Source organism: Artemia franciscana, chromosome 14 (assembly GCF_032884065.1).
Source record: "Artemia franciscana chromosome 14, ASM3288406v1, whole genome shotgun sequence".
Lineage (NCBI taxonomy): Eukaryota > Metazoa > Arthropoda > Branchiopoda > Anostraca > Artemiidae > Artemia > Artemia franciscana.
The window spans coordinates 3,854,061-3,872,795 of NC_088876.1; the positions used below are offsets into that span (position 1 = coordinate 3,854,061).

An 18,735-nucleotide genomic window follows, 5' to 3' on the forward strand; every position below is an offset into this window, starting at 1 on the left:
CGTCCAGAAGCACCGAACTCGCCAAATCACTAAACCCCTCCCCCCAACTCCCCCAAAGAGAGCGAATCCAGTACGGTTCCGTCAATCATATATCAAGGACATTTGCTTATTCTATCACCAAGCTCCATCCCGATTTCTCCACTCAAAGTGTTTTCCAAGATTTCCCCTTCCAACTCCCCCCAATGTCAAAAGATCTGGTGGGCATTTGAAATAAGAGCTCTGAGACATGAATTCCTTCTAAATATCAAATTTCATTAAGATCCGATCACGTATTCGTAAGATAAAAATACCCCAATTTTCACGTTTTCCAAGAATTCCGATTTCCCCCTCCAATCCCCCCAATGTCACAGGATCTGGTCAGAATTTAAAATTAGAGCTTTAAAGCACAAGATCCTTCTAAATATCAAATTGCATTAAGATCTGGTCACCATTTCATAAGTTAAAAATACCTCAATTTTTTAAATTACCTCCTCCCCCCCAACTCTACCAAAAGAGAGAAGATCCGGTCCGGTTATGTTAGTCACGAATCTTAGACAGGTTTTTATTCTTCCCACCCAGTTTCATCCTGATCTCACCGCTTTAAGTATTTTCAAAGATTTCCGGTACCCCTAACTGCCCCCCCCCCCAATTACGCTGGATCCGGTTGAGATTTAAAATAAGAGATCTGAGTTACGAGGTCCTTCTTAATATGAAATTTCATTAAGATCCGATAACTCCTTCGTAAGTTGAAAATACGTCAATTTTTCTAATTTTTCAGAACTAACCCCCCCCCTCCCAATAGAGCGGATCCGTCCCAATTATGTAAATCACTTTTCTAAGACTTCTGCTTATTTTTCCCACAAAGTTTCATCCCGATCCCTCCAATCTAAGCGTTTTCCATCATTTTAGGTTCCCCCACCCCAAACTCCCCCCGATGTCACCAGATCCGGTCGCGACTTAAAATAAGAGCTTTGAGACACGATATTCTTCTAAATATCAAATTTTATTGAGATCCGATGACCCGTTCGTAAGTTAAAAATACCTCATTTTTCAGAATTACCCCCCCCCCCCCCCGACTGTAACTACCCAAAGAGAACGGATCCGTTCCGGTTATGTCAATCATGTATCTAGGACTTGTGTTTATTTTCCCCACCAAGTTTCATCCCGATCCCTCCACTCTAAGTGTTTTCCAAGTTTTAGGTTTACCCCTCCCAACCCCCCCCCCCCCCAATGTCACCAGATCCGGTCGGGATTTAAAATAAGAGCTCTGAGACACGATATCCTTCTAAATATCAAATTTCATTGAGATCCGACCACCCGTTCGTAAGTTAAAAATACCTCATTTTTCTAATTTTTCAGAATTAATCCCCCCCAACTACCCCAAAGAGAGCGGATCCGTTCTGGTTATGTCAATCATGTATCTAGGACTTGTTCTTATTTTTCCCACCAAGTTTCATCCCGATCCCTCCACTCTAAGTGCTTTCCAAGTTTTAAGTTTCCCCTCTCAACTCCCCCCAATGTCACCAGATCTGGTCGGAATTTAAAATAAGAGCCCTGAGACACGATATCCTTCTAAATATCAAATTTCATTGAGATCCGATCACCCGTTCGTAACTTAAAATACCTCATTTTTTTAGTTTTTCAAAATTAACCCCCCCCCCCCAAACTACCCAAAAGAGAGCAGATCCGGTCCGGTTATGTCAGTCATGTATCTTATAAAGGTTTTTATTCTTCCCATCCAGTTTCATCCTGGTCTCACCGCTTTAAGTATTTTTAAGATTTCCGGTTCCCCCAACTGCCCCCCCCCAATTACGCTGGATCCGGTTGAGATTTAAAATAAGAGATCTGAGTTACGAGTTCCTTCTAAATATTAAATTTCATTGAGATCCGATCACCCGTTCGTAAGTTAAAAATACCTCATTTTTTTAATTTTTCAGAATTACTCCCCCCCCCCCAAATACCCCAAAGAGGAGCGGATCCGTTTCGGTTATGTCAATCATGTATCTAAGACTTGTGCTTATTTTTCCCACCAAGTTTCATCCCGATCCCTCCACTCTAAGTGTTTTCCAAGATTTTAGGTTTCCCCCTCCCAACTCCCTCCCCCAATATCACCAGATCCGGTCGGGATTTAAAATAACAGCTCTGAGACACGATATCCTTCCAAACATCAAATTTCATTAAGATCTGATCAACCGTTCGTAAGTTAAAAATACCTCAATTTTTCTATTTTTCCCGAATTAACGGGCCCCCCACTCCTCCCCAGATGGTCAAATCGGGAGAATGACTATTTCTAATTTAATCTGGTCCGGTTTCTGATACGCCTGCCAAATTTCATCGTCCTAGCTTACCTGGAAGTGCCTAAAGTAGCGAAACCGGGACCGACAGACAGACCGACAGACCGATAGACCAACAGACAGACCGACAGAATTTGCGATTGCTATATGTCACTTGGTTAATACCAAGTGCCATAAAAAGAGATTTACTGTAATACCTATAAACTATGTGAACCCTCTACTTTTATAAATTATTGTAGATTCTTGAAATAGCTTAATTATATTTATCTCTATAATTTTTTTTTAATTTTGTTTATACAATAAAACAGTTCTAATTATTCGACACTATATCCGAAGAGTTTGTTCAGGGTGGAAAACAATCTAGAATTTATTTAAAGAGTAAATCGACAATTTTGGATCGAGCTCTTTTCAACTGAATGCTCTGAAGAAAAATTCTCTGTCTTACAAATCCAAAAGTTGCAGGAGGCCAAGAGGGCTTTTAGAAGAATCAAAAATCATAGAAAAATGACTAAATAAGGTTTAAGTCAGAGATGCAATCTTATTGAGCAGACTCCACTGTCAACCCTGTAAAAGGCAATATTTGTGAAAAAGTCAGGTTTTTACTTGTTTTGACTTATGCTCGATTTTCTTTCTTCATTGTTTTTTTCTTAAAACTGGCATTTGCCATTTCTGGAAAAAACGATATAAATAGGTCACAGCTTTACAGAAAAATTAAAACTTCTAAAGGGTGGTTGTATCGAACTTAGGATGACACCATGACGTCAATAAGAAGTTCCCATTGTCTGCGGTTAGATGATAAGCGACCATGACAATCCATATAGAGAGAATCCTTTCTCTCCTTTGTTTTTTTTTCCTGTTTTCTCTTTTCCAATTATTTCTCCTTTTTTGGAATTCTTTCCAAGCTGATATCTCTCTCTCTTATTCTTTCTAATATTGTTTTCAGGAATCTTTTTAACTTTTAAAGTCCTTGTTTATTTGTCTGTTTTTTTCTGATGCTTTAATGTCAACTTTTGTCCTTCGTGTTTCTCTACTTTCTTGGTTTCTACTTATTATAATTACTACCAAGTTTTTTTCTACTCTATACTAATGTTGATTCTTCCTCATCCTCATTTCATATGCATTGTTTGGTTTACGGTATTATTTATGGTTCTTTTAGAGCTCTATTATTCAACTCGAAGACTCGAGTCTTCAACTCGAGTCTTCGTCGAGTTGCAACTATCCTAGTTAACCCCGTGCTACGAAATTAGGAAGTTACGGGTTCTGGATAGTCGACTAAGAGTTTGCTGTTAATTAGCACCAGTTCGGTCCACTTCTATTTAGGGCGCTCGAGTCTGAGAAAGAGATTCCACATCTATGGTTGGGTTAAAGGATCGTCCTTCAAAAAGACCTTGGGCACAAAAGCAATAGGCCTATAATAATTAGACTATGCGTCAAAATCCATTAGTAATGTATCTTATTTTCTAGGAGTTTGATGTTGATGCTTTGATTTCCTGCTAAACACCGGGGAAAAATATTAACTGAACTTTCACATGATTGGATCAGAGTTCCGACTCTGAAATCCTCTATTTTTTTTACTGTTTAATTCATCGTAAGTAATAGTTAATTTCTCGTCTATCATCTTGTAACGAGGATAACAACGAAAGAAATGATATTTGGAGATAAATATTAACATGGAAATCTTTAGTTTTATATTCTTAATTTCAGAAAAATATCTTGACAGAACCACTGACCATGTGAAAACGTTCAAGTGAGACCGAAATTAATTTAGCTTATTCCGTTGTACCAACACGATAGTTCTATCTTGAGTTTAGCCTGAAGGCCAAGTGTTTCGTCCGTTTGTCCTAGTGTTTTTCAAAAACTATGAACCGATATATTTTATCCTGTAAAAAAAAAATATGATTAAGATATACCTTCATTGTCAAGATAAGTTGAGGTTTCAGGTTCATAGACTTCGGGTTCAACTTTGGGTAGTCTTGAAGAATTGCTGAAATTATCAAAAGAGTCCACTTTCCCTTTAGGAAATAAAGAAAAGTCTGGAATGTCAAAGAGTTCTTCAATTTTACTTGGTAAATCTTCCTGAATTTCTGAAAATATATATATATATATATAATTAAAAACGAATATAAAAGACACTCAATAGTAAATCCTACTATACCAACCCAATGACCCTTAAAAAGGACAAAGATGACAGAAGAGAAAATTATGCTTAACATCTTTGGCTAGGCAAACCGACAAAAATAATTCACAGGATAAATCACGAGAAAAGGATAACTATGTCACCACTCAAGGATAACTCAGGATCTATATCCTTCCTCGTTAATTTATCCTCAAGAAATATGTCACTAATTTGCTATGCTTACGATGTTCTGAATCTTAGTCGCAACCTGCTACGAGTCAGTGACTTTTTTTTCTATTCTCGAAGCAGAATACCTTAAGCTTGGTCTACATTTCAATTCTTCTAAGTCGAAAAAAGTCCTTTTTAACTGGAGAGCGGCCTAATAAATTCAGTCGAACTTGGGAATTATTTGGTTCAACCTGTCGATCACCTTGTCTATCTTGGTCTCCCTATAGGTTCACGCCACACCCGGTACCTCCTTAATAAACATCAAACCCGCCGCATTTCTGCCTCTTATGCGTCAATAATTTCCTTCAAGTTCAGATTCAACCGGTATTTGCTAGCTAGCATTTTCAATGCAATAGCTCTCCCTCACATTTTGTAAATTTCACCCTAATGGAAACTATTAACAATTACTGACCAAACAAAAATACGCTCAATCTTCTTTCGTTTTGCAAAATATTTAAACTGCCTTCCACCCTGGAAAAGCAATTCAATAATCGTCCGTCGGTTTAAAATTGCTGACCCAAATATTGCAGTAGCTAGAGTAGGCTAATAGCTAAACACAATAAAAAAATGAATATGGCTGCCCATGGATGGTATTCTGTACCATTTCTGTAGTCTCTTCCTTTTTTTATGTTGTTGTTGTTTGTTTGTTTTCCTTTTTTCTCTATTTCTTCTGCTCCGTCTTGTTTAAAACTTTGCATTTTTGTGTGTCTGTGTCATGACCTTATATCGTGCAGTAGTTTTTAAATTTTGTTACTAATTTATTGTTAATTCTCGTGCTTATAATTCCTGTTTGCCAAAGTTGAACCATCCCTGGTCATTGGTATTGGCCCAGTAGTTAATATATTTTTGTTGTGTTTTTTTAAGTGTTTGTCTTCGCGCTCACTGTGTATTTCTTCTTTTTTTATTTTTTTTTTCTTTCGTTTATTACTCCGTCTTTTTTTTTTTGTATGACAGGTTTTCCAATAAATAATAAAAATAATAATAATAATAACCAAAGGAAAAATCACTGAAATCACCAAAAGATAAATCCTAAGATTTTTGAAATGAAAACCTAACAGTATTTTTGAATGATAATATAGATAGTCTTACTATTAACCTCAATGAATACCCCAACCTGTAGAAAAATGAACGGAGCTCTTGTAAGTGCAATAATCACACTTCAGTATCAAACCAGATATTATCGGATGTAGGTTATAAATTAAATAATGATATTAATATTTTTACTTCCTATACCCAGGGTGAAATAAATGTTGGCTTTAGAAGAAGACAAACACTAAATTCAAGGTTAAAGCACAGAAACAAAAGAACAGTGAGTTAAAATTCATGAGCTACTGTTACTACCAAAATAGAAAACCATTTAGAAATTTACATGGTCGGAATGTGGCTACATATTTGAATCATAATTCGAACTTCTATAATTTTTGTGGGGTCTTTCTTTTTGGTGCACTTTCCCATCCCAATAGTTTCGATCTAGTATTTTATTTTGTCTCACGTTGTCTCAGTTCAAGATGCATAAAATTGAACTGTGTTTGTTGTATGTAACATGTAATGGAGACTGTTGAGAAAATATTGACCTCGTGAGAATTCCGAAATAATTATTATAAATATAACCTGATAAGATAAATCCTAAAACCCTTTTTAAGGCTATAAAGTTATAAAATAAAGGTAAAACATGTGCATAAATTTCACTAACATAGTGATCTAGTAACATATGAGTGGATGAATCTTGTTTTTGTCGAAATTAAATATGAATGAATCTCGTTTTTGTCGAAATTAAATATGAATCTTAAATACCTCATTGTATTCAGATATTATAATTTGTGTTTCAGATTTGCTTCAAATGTCTGAGACTTGAGAAGTTTGCATTCAAGTTTTTCTTTTTGTAAAAGCTGAATATGTAAGACAAACTACAATCATAATATAACGAGGAAAGTGTTAGCTTAGTGTATGAGTCTGCGAAGGATAAACAGGAAGGAAAAATTGAATTTACGCCAGAATTTAGTGCTTAATTCACATATTGCAAAAAAAATTACAATAGAATAAAGAACGTGTTATTTTAGCACCCGTGAAGAATAAAAAGGAGGAATTGAAATGATGCAAGCATTTCTCAATTCCATTTAAATTGCTGATTTGGTACCCTATAGCTTCAAATTGAAGAATAAAGTAAAAAAAGAAGTTCTATTAATGCATAATTTGAACAATACAGATGGCAGAGACAATGGAACATGTCTGGTTGTTACCGAACTATATAACAACGTAATTAAAACACAGGCATAATCACCGGGGAAAACCTAGTAAAATTTTTTTTGGCATCCATGACGTTGTTTAAAATTGGACAAGATTTTGAATCCGAAAAGCTAAAGCAAAAGGCATGGAAAACATGTTCGAGGTAATGATGAACGAAAATCAACCACAAAACGGTTAGAAGACATGTGACAAAAATCACCACGAAGAATCAAAAATAAAAATGATGGACAAAAAAAAATCTGCGGTTTAAAGAGAAGCAACAATGAGAATCGCAAGAAATCCCAGGTTTATTAAGATGTGAAAAACAAATTGTGACTGAATAGGACTAAAAAGAAAGAGGAACCGAATTCATGTAAAAAATTTATTTCAATTGAAATTACGGATTTGACGTCTCATGATTAAAACTGAAGAAAACGAGTGCCAGTATACACTGAGTGCCAGGACCCGAACAAAGCTCAGGCTCCTGGTACTAGATATATATAGTACTGGGAGTCAAATCATTACTGATTTGACATTTCATGATTAAAACTAAAGAAAATGAGTGCCAGTATAAACTGAGTGCCAGGACCCGAACAAAACTCAGGCTCCTGGCATATATATTTCATTGTCTATTTACGTATTAACACAATTATCACTTTGTACTGTACTTTTAAGTCACGAGGCTCATAGGATTTGTTTTCTTCTGGGACTCGATGTAATTTTATTGATGCTGCTTTTCTAACCGCAGTCTTCATTTACAATTCAACGTGATTATCCCTGTGAATTTTCTTCTCGCGACAGATTTTTCAGTCCATTGTTTTCGTTTAGAATTCGCTTTGATACTCGTTTTCTCAAGCCTCGGATCTCGTTTATGTGCATGAGTTCCAAAGACGTATCTCCATGTATTTTGCTTTAGCTGTCCGGATTCAATCAAAATTATCTGTAATTCCGAATGACGTCATAGGTGCCAAAACAACTTTTTTCTCATATTCATCCCGATCGTTACTTTTGCTTTAATGATATTACCAAATAAATTCAGTAGAAACCAGGAATGTTCCAACACATATTCCCTCTGAAACGTCTAAATCGTAGTATTCTTTAGTTCCAAGTCATAGGGTGACAATAGTATTAATACTAATATTACGATTACTGTGACTATTGACACCAAGTGCAATAAGACGAAACTTCAAGGAAACGTTTAGGGGGGGGGGTCCATTAAACGAAAAAACTATGCAGACAGGGTTTCAAAAAAGTATATAACCAATATCACAGGCAGCGCTTTTCTATCATAGCCAGCAATATCAATGAAACTTTTAAAGGAGTTAATTCGATTAAAAATTGAAAGTTGTAGTGACTTTTTTAAGATTTGAAAGTATTTGGAGGAAAAGCAGGGCTTCCCATTAGCCCATACATTTTCTGAACATGCCAAATCAAAATCTTGAGACAGTCATTTTGCCAAGCATTATAGAACAGTCCAGTAACTATGTCTCTAGAGATATTGTGCATGTCAACCCCCCCCCCCCAGTTATGCAATTTGCTCATTATAATTTAAAACTAAATCCGAAACGCACTGGTTGCCAATAAGACAGCTCAGCAATGCCCCAAGAACAACCTAGGGTATTAAGTTGAAACTTTCAGGGCTACTACTATTTCTATTTCTGTTCTTATGTTTTAACTAAATCAAAAGATTATAAGCTAATGCAGGCTATGGAACAGAATACATAGAATTTTTCGAAATGGTATTGTTTTATTTGTTGGTCAACTAGAGCGGAGTTATAAAATAAATCAAACAATACTCAGGATATTCAAAATGGTGTTTGTTGTTAAAAAATTGTTGAAAAGTTCCTCCAATACAAATATTACAAGCCAAAAATGTGGATTCTTATAGAAAAACCAAAACGTATGAAATATTATTTTCGTTTTCTATGAAAAAGAAAAAACGAACAAAAGTTAATTTAAAACAGCTTTTTCAACAAATAAGTTTTCCAAATGAAAGTAAAGAACTCTAGTCAACCAAGAATTCACAGAAATTAAGTCAAATTATCTTCGAAGCGTAAAACTAACACATATCACCATCAATTAACAAATAAAACTCAAAACTCAAATTCCTTATTTTCTCAAGGTCAGAACATAATTAGCATATCAGTGCAAACAAAATACATTGAAAAGTTTTCACTTTGTTAGCTTTAATAAATAAAAACTAATTAAGACTTTAAGGACCAGAACATATTTTTCACTTTGCTGAAAACAAAATGAATTTTGAATGTTTTCGATCATTTCTCAAAAATTCGATCTCAAAATTAGAAGTCAAATTGTTCTAATCAATCGTTAGGCCAATGCCGCCTTTATCAGATTATGACTATGATAGAGTATTGTATTATATTTCAATAATTTTGTAAATGGAAAATCAGTGTTGCTCAAAAAACTTTTGTCATTTCTTAGTTAAACCAATTTTACAACCCGCAGTCACATAACCTTTTTTTTTATTTAGTTCAACATTCTCCAGAAGGCTCACCTGATTATCCTTCGTCTTTTTGGACAGTAAATGTAAAAATTGGCTTGCCTTTCATAATATCCTATATCATACGTAAACAATGAACGAATTAACTAATTTACGGTCATTACCATGATGACTATAAGTATATGAAATACCCAATAGCATAACTAATGAAAGTCTATTACTAGACTTCCCTTATAACTAATGATCTACTTATGGAAACGACGAGCGCGGGGGGGGGGGGGTTGAGTTCCAATCGCAATTGACTGATTTCCAATCAAATAAGCCCATCCGAGGTTTATACGACAGCCCATCCAAAGATATCTTATATGCCCCTGGGGCACAAATTGCAACCCTTGCCTCTCGGCTTTGGAGCCAATTCTGAAGGAATTGCTACATGCTCCTTGGACTATTTTAAAGAAGATGGCTATCTCATAATTTCATTAAGATGCAGTTGGGGAAAAGAGGGACTCTGGGGGGTTTGGAGGGCTAGGTCATCCCCATTACTTTTTATTCTTAAAAGGAAACTAGATCTTTCAATTTCCAATCAAATGAGTCTCTTCTATAGTTCATAGGACCACCTCCTCTGTAAAATCCTTGTATGCCCTCGGGGCATAATTTCAAATTATTGTCCTCAGTCTCGGGGGGTTTGTTACACAGCCGATAGTGCACCATTCGATTTAATTAATTATAGAAAACTTTTCAACAAAATAAATTTTTCAAACAAAGCCAATGACCTGTATTGAGTCAAAAAATATTTCATGAATGCATACTTTCAAAATGTTTTGCACATTCAACAATATTTCAACCTACCACAAATCATTATCAATATGATAATGAAACCAGAAAAAAGCAAAAATTTCATTTAATAACCAAGTCAAACCAAAAATGAGCAGAGAGCTCCACAATGAGGAATAGGGCTAACGTCACCCTTTAGTTTCAAAAAAACCTGAACTCAGTTTGCATTTTACTGAAAATAATTTTTATTTTGAGCAATGTATATTCATTCCTTAGTAGTAGTAGTATATTTGACGCAAAAACACCGCCGAGCTATAGCCAAAATAAAACAACATACAAATACAACTAACAACATACGAATATAATAAAAAAAATCAAATTAGGCTTTTGATGAAAGCAATTAAAGCACAAAAAAACCATTCAAAACATTAATAAAAACAACGAAACTCATCACATAACGTCTTCCCGATGTTTTATCCTCGATCGTTTAAACCGCACCAGATTCGTAATACTAAGAAAATACCCACTTACCAAAAATTCTCCAACCCAAAAGTTCATTCCCCTCATCCACTCCAAAAGTTTCCTTTCTCAAAACCCTTAACTCTTCACACTTCCCAAAAAAATTCAATAAGCTTTCCTCCGACCCTTTACACATTGGGCAACTTTAAGGACCACCTTTGTTCTAACCCTTCTAGCATATCTTCTTCATCCCCCGAGTGGCATAAAATCACCTCAACAAGAAATTACCCACTTAATATGCCGTCTGGATAGCCCAGCTCTAAAATGTACCTCCTCTATCTGTGCCTCTTTTACCCTTGAATATAAACTAAGCGAGAGACATTCAGACCTGACACTCCCACTTTTAAATTTCTGGATCAACTCAAATAGAACATATCCCATTGGGACACCTTTCCCAGTTCCCTAACCCTACAACTAGTAGCCCAGATAGTTACTGCTTAATACGCAAAGCTGTTAATGATATATTTTTGAACACCCATTTGAAAACCTGTGTATAGGCTTTCATCTTTTCTTCTTGACAACCTTTGTATTTGAAATTTCCATCTTTCCATTGCAGTTACAACTTAAGACCTATTTCATTCCTAATATATCCTGCCCATATTCTCTTGACAACCTGGATACATTTGAGGTGTTTTAATTTACTTTATTAGTAGCAGTAATGGCAGCAGAAGCATTAGCAGTTTTAGCAGCCCTTAAATAATTTCAGCATATGAGACCTTTTAGTTAGCGCAAAATCCCCCTCAGCATTTACTGAAAGTTTTAACTGCTTATTCTATGCTGTTCCTGAGATATTGCTGACAAATTCCACTAAGATCCTTAATTCACAGAGTATGTATTATTTAGTTCAACATAACCATAGACATTCCCTAAAGGTTTCACAATAATACCCTTAGCTTCAATAGAAGTGGTAGTGGCAAGCACACGACCTAGTTCTTTGCAGTTATCTTAGGCAATTCCTGGGATGCTACTGATGCGCCCTTTCGACAACGTACATGTACAAACAATATTTGATTCACATAAACATTTTCTCAAGATTCCCCGAAATTTTAACCTTAATATCCTTAACCTAATGGTAGAAGTAGAAGTGGTAATAATGCAAGCAGTAGAAGCAATAGTAGTAGCAATATATAGAAGTAAATGAAAAAGTTTGTGATCCATTTGATGTGAAGGAAGATTTGTTTCATTAGGAAGAATTAGCGACAGCAATAAAAGGATTAAATAATAACATAGCCCCAGGTACTGATAGTGTGGAAAATGAGTTTCTTAAATATGGTGGCTCTGAGGTTAGAAATAAGTTACTGAGCATTATGAATATAACTTTTGAAAAAGAGTGTGCCCTAACTAAACCTCGTTATAAGAAATCTGATAAGAGTGAACATGGTAATTATCAAGGCATAAGCTTGGTCTCTGTAGGTAGCAAATTACTTAGCAATATGATACTTTTTTAGACTAAAAGATGCAATAGACAAAGTTATAAGAGAATAACAGTGCGGTTTTATAAACGGTAGAGGATGTGTCGACCAAATTTTCAGACATAGGTTAATAATTGAGAAGTGCCTGAGTTATCAAACACCTTTTGTCCTCAATTTTATAAATTCTGAGCCAGCATTCAATTCTGATCAAGCAGTCAATGCTGCTGATAGAAGAAGTCAATGCTGCTGATGCTCCAATGCATCTGCTGATGGCATTGTTATGGTCTATAATACCGTATCTCCTATTGGCCCATGAATTACTTGCCCAAGGGGGGAGGCCGAGGAGATATTTAGAATACCGGTAATAAATTCACTGGAGTTTGCCGAAAAGGTACGCTAAAAGGGTGGAAGGCACAAACAATTTGGAAGTGCATAAGAATTACACAATTTAGCTAGTAGCCGGTATTTAAAACGAAGTTAGATACTATTTGTCTTTTTTTATTGTTTTATTATTTGATAAATGACGACTTATACTTACTGACGACACGACAGCCTGTCCTATGCTAAAGCTGATAGCTTTAGCATAGTTCTTATGTATAGAGTACCGAGTAAATAGGTTAGAGTGATTAGTGCTATGTAAAAGAATATCACTGCTGTGGTTATAGTAAGAAATGGTTAGCAGCTGGTTTCACATTAAATCGGCAGTTGAGCAGGGTTTTGTTCTATCCCCCTTTATATGAAATCATTATAATGGAGTTTGTCTTAAGGAGCACAGGAAAGGTAATGGGAGAACACGGAATCAAATGGGGAGGAAAAACTTTTTTGGACTAAGAAAATGCTGATGATTTAAGCATCCTAAATGAAAGCATGAGCAAAATAACTAAGTTGCAAAGTCTAGGGAAAAGTAAAGATGAAAAGATACATTCGGTAATGAAAGATTGACCAGGTGGACAGCTTCAGTTACTGGATGCTTCGAATAAGTTAAGATGGAGGAAGAGCGTGCGTAACCATGTTTGTCACGGCTGGCGGCTTGCAGTGAGTTGTTAGTAGTAGCACTAGAACTTCCCTCTCAGCCTGCATTCCTTGAAAATTAGAGACATATTTTGACAACCTGCAGGCACAGAGCATGTTTTGCTTTAGCTCAACTTTCCCATCATTATTCCCTGAAATTTTACTTTAACATCCTTAGTCTTAGTAGCAGTACCAGTAGGAGAAAAAGAATCAAACATGTCCTATTCCCAATAGCTAGCTATGTGCAAAGAGGGGACAAATTAAAAACTTTACAGCCCTTTCTCCAGGGGACATTGGAACCTTACCATCACGAGAGCCATACTCATTGGACCTTTCAACAATACTAAGCAAATACAAATATCTTATACTTTGGATCAGGTTTTATTTTGAGTTTGAGTGTGTGGTAGGGGGATCGGTTGCCCTCCAACCACATTTGAATCTCAAAAAGGACACAGGAACATACAATGTCTAATTGAACGAGTCTTTTTCCAAGTTTCTATAGCAACTTCAATACAAAGTGCCGTGTTGAAAAGGAAATATAAAAATAAAATATAAGGAGAATAGTATATAGCATGAGACATAATTCTGCCAAAAGTAGTTCCAGAAAAACCTAATATTATCAGAATTTAAATAGATTATTTACTAATGGAGCTTGGCAGTGATTAAAACAGGTCCCATTGACTTGTCTGGAAAAAACGTCATATACAGAGCTCAGCAGATACAATTATAGGTTTTACTTTTTCTCTAGTTTCCATGTCACTTTTTTAAATAATTAAGACTTTTTTTGCTAATAATTTCTTCAAAGAAAAGTAGAGCTGCATTGAACCAAAAATGAGCAAAAATAAAGTCGAATTCTTTTCCAGGCATAAAACTACCACAAATCACCATCAACAAATAAATGGAAATAAAAAACAAATATAAATAACAATAAATAACTGAACTAAATTCAAAACGACCAGAAGTCAACATGAGTAGGGCTGATGCCCCCTATGTTTTCTAAAGATCAGAGCATAAATTGTAATAAACTGAAAAAAAAACATTTTAAATGTTTTCACTGTTTTAACTTTAATATATACAAAATTATTAAAATCTATATATATATAAATGGCAAACTCAAAGTTTGATGGGATGTGTTTGGGGAAATGAAGGGGGATGGTTTCCCTCCAATCACTTTTGCCTCTTCAAAAGGGACCTATAACTTTCAAATTCTAATCATATCAGTTCCTTTCAAAGTTTCTGCAACAACTCATATTATATAAAGTGCTTAGATAAAAAAAAACAAAAATAATATGTTGTGCCTACTTTACTCTTTACTTAGGTAGAACCATCTATCATACAAATACCCTTCCACAATTTTCAATTCATAAGAAGCAGCAACAAAAAAGATTTTCTTATATAAAAAAATTTTTGTGATCACTTCTTCTATTCATAGACATCCTTGGATGGTTTTGTCTATTCAATGAAGCAAAATCTATACAAAAAAGCTATACTTAAAGCAGCTTCTTTCAATACAATTTCACATTTCATAAAGTGGAGTTGAAGACAAAGATGCATCATGAGGAATTTCAAAAAAAAGCACTGCAAAATATGTGAAGAAATGCCTTAGGAAATATGTGGAAAGGGTCACTTAGAAACAACATTTAAGGGAGACTAAGTATTGTCTACTGATTAGGCCATTTTGATTAAATTTAGATTGAAAATTCCTTTGTTTTGCATCAGTGGGACAAATTTGAAAATTATGCCTAGTAAATTAAGCTTTTATGTGTTACCAAGTAACCACTTTTTGCCCTATCAATTAGAAGAGTTAGATGACCAAGTTTGATAGTACTTAATAATCAAAAAAAGAGAAAAAACATTATTTCCTAAACCATGGAAGCTTACCTTCTTAATTAAACTGCATAACTTACCATGTTTGATAACAGAAGAATCAGCAACAGTAATGACTTCAGCCATATTTGGAACCTGTGAAAAGTCCATTGTAGAGCCTCAGTACTGAGTTAATGCTTCTTGTGATATGTTCAATACTATGAACGATACTTAGATCTTCCACACCTTTTTTCATGCAATATAGCAGAGCCAAAACATCCCTAGAAGTACATAAGCTATAATGACATCTTTTGAGCAATACAAAATTGATTTCATCACACTGTAGGTTGAAGCTAAGGTAGGCTACAACTCTTTCAATAATCAAAAGTACTAGAAATATAATTAGTTTGTCTTCATTTTTTTAAATTTAGTGTTAAAATTGAAACAGTATTCCAATAAAAACAATTTTTCAATAAAACAGAATGTCTAACTTTCAATAAAAATTTTCCAATAAAAACAGAGTTTTGGTAGATTGGAAAACTTTTGCACTAGCAAAGTGATAGCTTTTCAATCAGAATTAGTCTAAACTGTGGGTCAGGAACATGTTTTATAGCAGGTTCAAATGTTTCATAATTGGAAACACATAGAAATGAAATGTTTTTTTGCTTTCTTCAATTAATCTAGCAAAAAAAAATGAATTAATCTAGCAAATTAATCTAGGCCTTCAAATTAATCAAGCAAAAACAAAACCATGCAAACCACTGGGGAAGAAGAAATGCCCATGACCCTAAACAGTAGTCAGATTTAAGATTTCTAGTCATTCAAATACCTTGGGTCAATGGTAAATCCTGCTGGCAAATATCTGGAAGAGACCCAAAGTTGCATATTGTCAGCCTGGAATATCTTTCTTCAACTATGGAAGGCTCTCTAAAACCAGAGCAAAATTTCAACAGAAACAAAGCACCACATGTATGAAGCTATAGTTTTCTCTTTTTTCCTCTATGGAGGTGAGACATAGCCACTGAGAGCAGCTAGAGCATTGCTCTTGAATACCTTTAACCACAAATGCCTGTATTTTATCCTGGGAATCTGCCTCTCAGATAGAGTCTCAAATGACAAAGTCAGGAAGAGATATAGGAATTTCCCACTTGTCTGTGATAATGTTAAGAGGAGACTCATGTGGTTTGGCCACACCATATGTAGACTGGATGACCAAGTAAGAAGAAAACGCCTCAAATGACAGCCATTATCAGCATGGAAGAAGAGAACAAGAGGCCAAAAAACATGGCTTGCAGAAGTCTGATCTGGAGGCAATTGGAGGATTCAGAGAAAATGGCCATCAAGGGCTAGAGACTGTAGAGCTATCCATCTTTGAGTATAACCTCTGGAAGAAGATATGTCATAGTCAGCAGGGCACCGTGATTAACCTAGATATTGCTTGAACATGCAACAAGTACAAGCAAGTAAGTTTCCTACATTTAGAAAAAAACATTGATATAACTTAAAATTCTACTCAAATAACAGGAATTGCATTTTAAAAACTAAAACCAGAGAAAAATAAAGGAGGATAAGCTCTATATTAATGGGATATTCAGGTAGCTAAGAAATAAGCTTAACTCTATAGTCAGAGCTGCATCCTGAATCCAAATTTAGCATGCATTTGTGTCAGAAATGAACTTTGGTAAGTTTTTTTTTTTTTGTTCCTAGAATTGACTTATAAATAAAGTGAACATTCCACCTGATGCCTTTTTAAGCCTTTTTATGAGCTCTTAAAGATGACCAAAAGATTTTTTTTTTTTTGAAACATAAAAGGCTTAAAACTTAGGTTTCAAACTTAAAACAAACAAACTACCTAACCTTTTAAACAAACAAAATTTGCAATAGAAGTGATTATTATATTTGTAAAATGCTTTAAAAAGGCAATGAGGGGTATGTTCACTTCATTCATAAGTCAATAATATGAACAGCAAAAAAAAACCTGAACTTTACCCCCCACCTCTAAATATACCACTTAAGGGTATATATTTCCACATTAGGAAGAGTGGGAGTAAAGTTCAAACCTACCTCTACAGTAAAAATTGCATCCTGAATCCAAATTTAACATTCATTTGTGTCAGAAATGAACTTTATCCCCCCCCTAATGTGCAAATATGTACCCTGAATTGGAATATAGCCCATACAGGTAGAGGTAAAGTTCTTTTCTGATGTAAATACATGTTAACTTTGGATTTGGGATGCATTTCTGATTATGGAGGTATGTTTATTGCTTAGCTACTTGAACAACTTACCCAGTCTATTCAAATTTATAAGATTTAGAAATTAGAAGGGATTTAACATATAGGCTTGCCAATACCATCACAGAGTATGTTTTTGGCCCTGTATTCATTAATGAAAGTTTAATTCTCCTGACCTAGCCTCTTTCCATGATAGCAAAAGTGACCTAAACTAATTTTATTGGAGGTTGGGTCCTTTTTAGGATACCTTCACCATAAACTACATTTTGAAAGCATTTTTTTAGTCATTTTCATGAAAAATTATCAATTTTTTTTGTCATTTTCATGAAAAATTGTCCAGTGATTTACTACTTGTGAAACTTACCTAAGATTCGACTTTCAAGTTACTTAAATGAGATTAAAGCAGGAAAAACCAATTTATATATTAGCCCTTATTTAATATAAATAACCCTTTTCTTTTGTTTCCATGTTTTTCTCCAATTTTGAAATTCTCGTTTGACGCTTTACGCAGTCGGGACGTCTGAGATGACGGTACAAACATACGTAGTTTTTTCGGCACCAATTTGCCAAATTAGCTGTGATTCGAACTTAAAAATTTTTCTAGTTTTTGATACCGATTTACAAATAAGGCACCGAATCTAGGGCGGATCCGGGGGGCCCTGTCCCCCCAAGATTTTTCTGGCGCCCTCATGCACGTTCCGTTCATTTTTTAAATCTTTTTAAGTATGCTTGTCAATTTGATCAGATATTCGTAGGTGATTTACCCAATTAACCACAAAAAGCATAGCTTTCATGTGAATGTAAAGAGCTAAGTTGAAACTTAAAACAAACAAGAATTATTTATCTTCAGCCAGTTCAGAATCAAACATCTGCCAAATTTGCATAGAAATCTTTGATTGCTGCAAAGATTTTCTAGGAACATGAACGAAAACGAAACCCTTTGGAAAATAAAACACGTTTGTTCTAAGACGTTTCATAAACGTTGTTGGACAGTAAGTCTGTAAGTTGTATGTTCCCATTCACAATGGTATATGATTGTAATTGTAGCCATTACCTGTGATAAAAAAATGAATAAAAAAAATCTGGACACGAGCATAGAATGGATAAGAGACGAAGACTGATGGCTGAACGGGCAAGGGGATCGAAGGATATTTCCGGATATTTTGGTGAAACATCCGAAAATACCCGGAAATCGAAGGGTAAGTTTTTTACTAATAATAAACCCCGTCAATCCTCAAAAAATCCTAGTTTTGTAGTTTTGTGACAAATTAAATAGCGAATGGCCCAATTGGGCTTTCGTGTGAATAAATTTATGCATCTATTTATTTTAACTGTATAGCTAATTTGGTTGAAATTAGATGAATGAAATAATTAAAAGCAATTGAGGCCAGAAACAGATACATTAGGTCGGAGGGGGGGACCCTCCTCCTAAGACACTTCTGACACACTTATTCCGTTCTTTTTTCTTTTTTCTAATCTTTTTTAAACTTGGCTTCAATGTTGGGGATATGACAAGGCAACTTACAACATTAATTTATCTTAAAGAGTAATTTGTTTGAACGGCCCCTGTCCACTCCCCAATCAAAAAAAATCTAAATTTTAGTTGTGTGACTAATTAAATATCGAATGGCCCAATAGGGCTTTCGTGTGATAAATCTGTCTATCTATTCGTTTT

The 18,735-nt window shown here is 34.9% G+C and overlaps 1 protein-coding gene across 5 annotated transcripts in view; it reads right to left on the reverse strand.

The window, feature by feature from the left end:
• The window catches only part of LOC136035188 (zinc finger protein 782-like), a 38,695-nt gene extending 21,129 nt beyond the window's left edge, over positions 1-17,566 (reverse strand). For 2 of the 5 annotated variants that reach the window (XM_065716762.1, XM_065716766.1), the window contains exons 1-3: positions 17,425-17,559; positions 14,928-15,107; positions 4,184-4,357 (exon numbers count right to left, since the gene is read on the reverse strand). In XM_065716762.1, the coding sequence (XP_065572834.1) occupies positions 4,184-4,357; positions 14,928-14,997 (244 nt within the window). In that variant the 5' untranslated portion in view covers positions 14,998-15,107; positions 17,425-17,559. Of the gene's footprint in view, positions 1-4,183; positions 4,358-14,927; positions 15,108-17,236; positions 17,339-17,424 lie in introns of those variants that run through there. The other 3 variants (XM_065716763.1, XM_065716765.1, XM_065716764.1) reach the window with 3 other exon arrangements.
• Between the last annotated feature and the right edge of the window lie 1,169 nt (positions 17,567-18,735).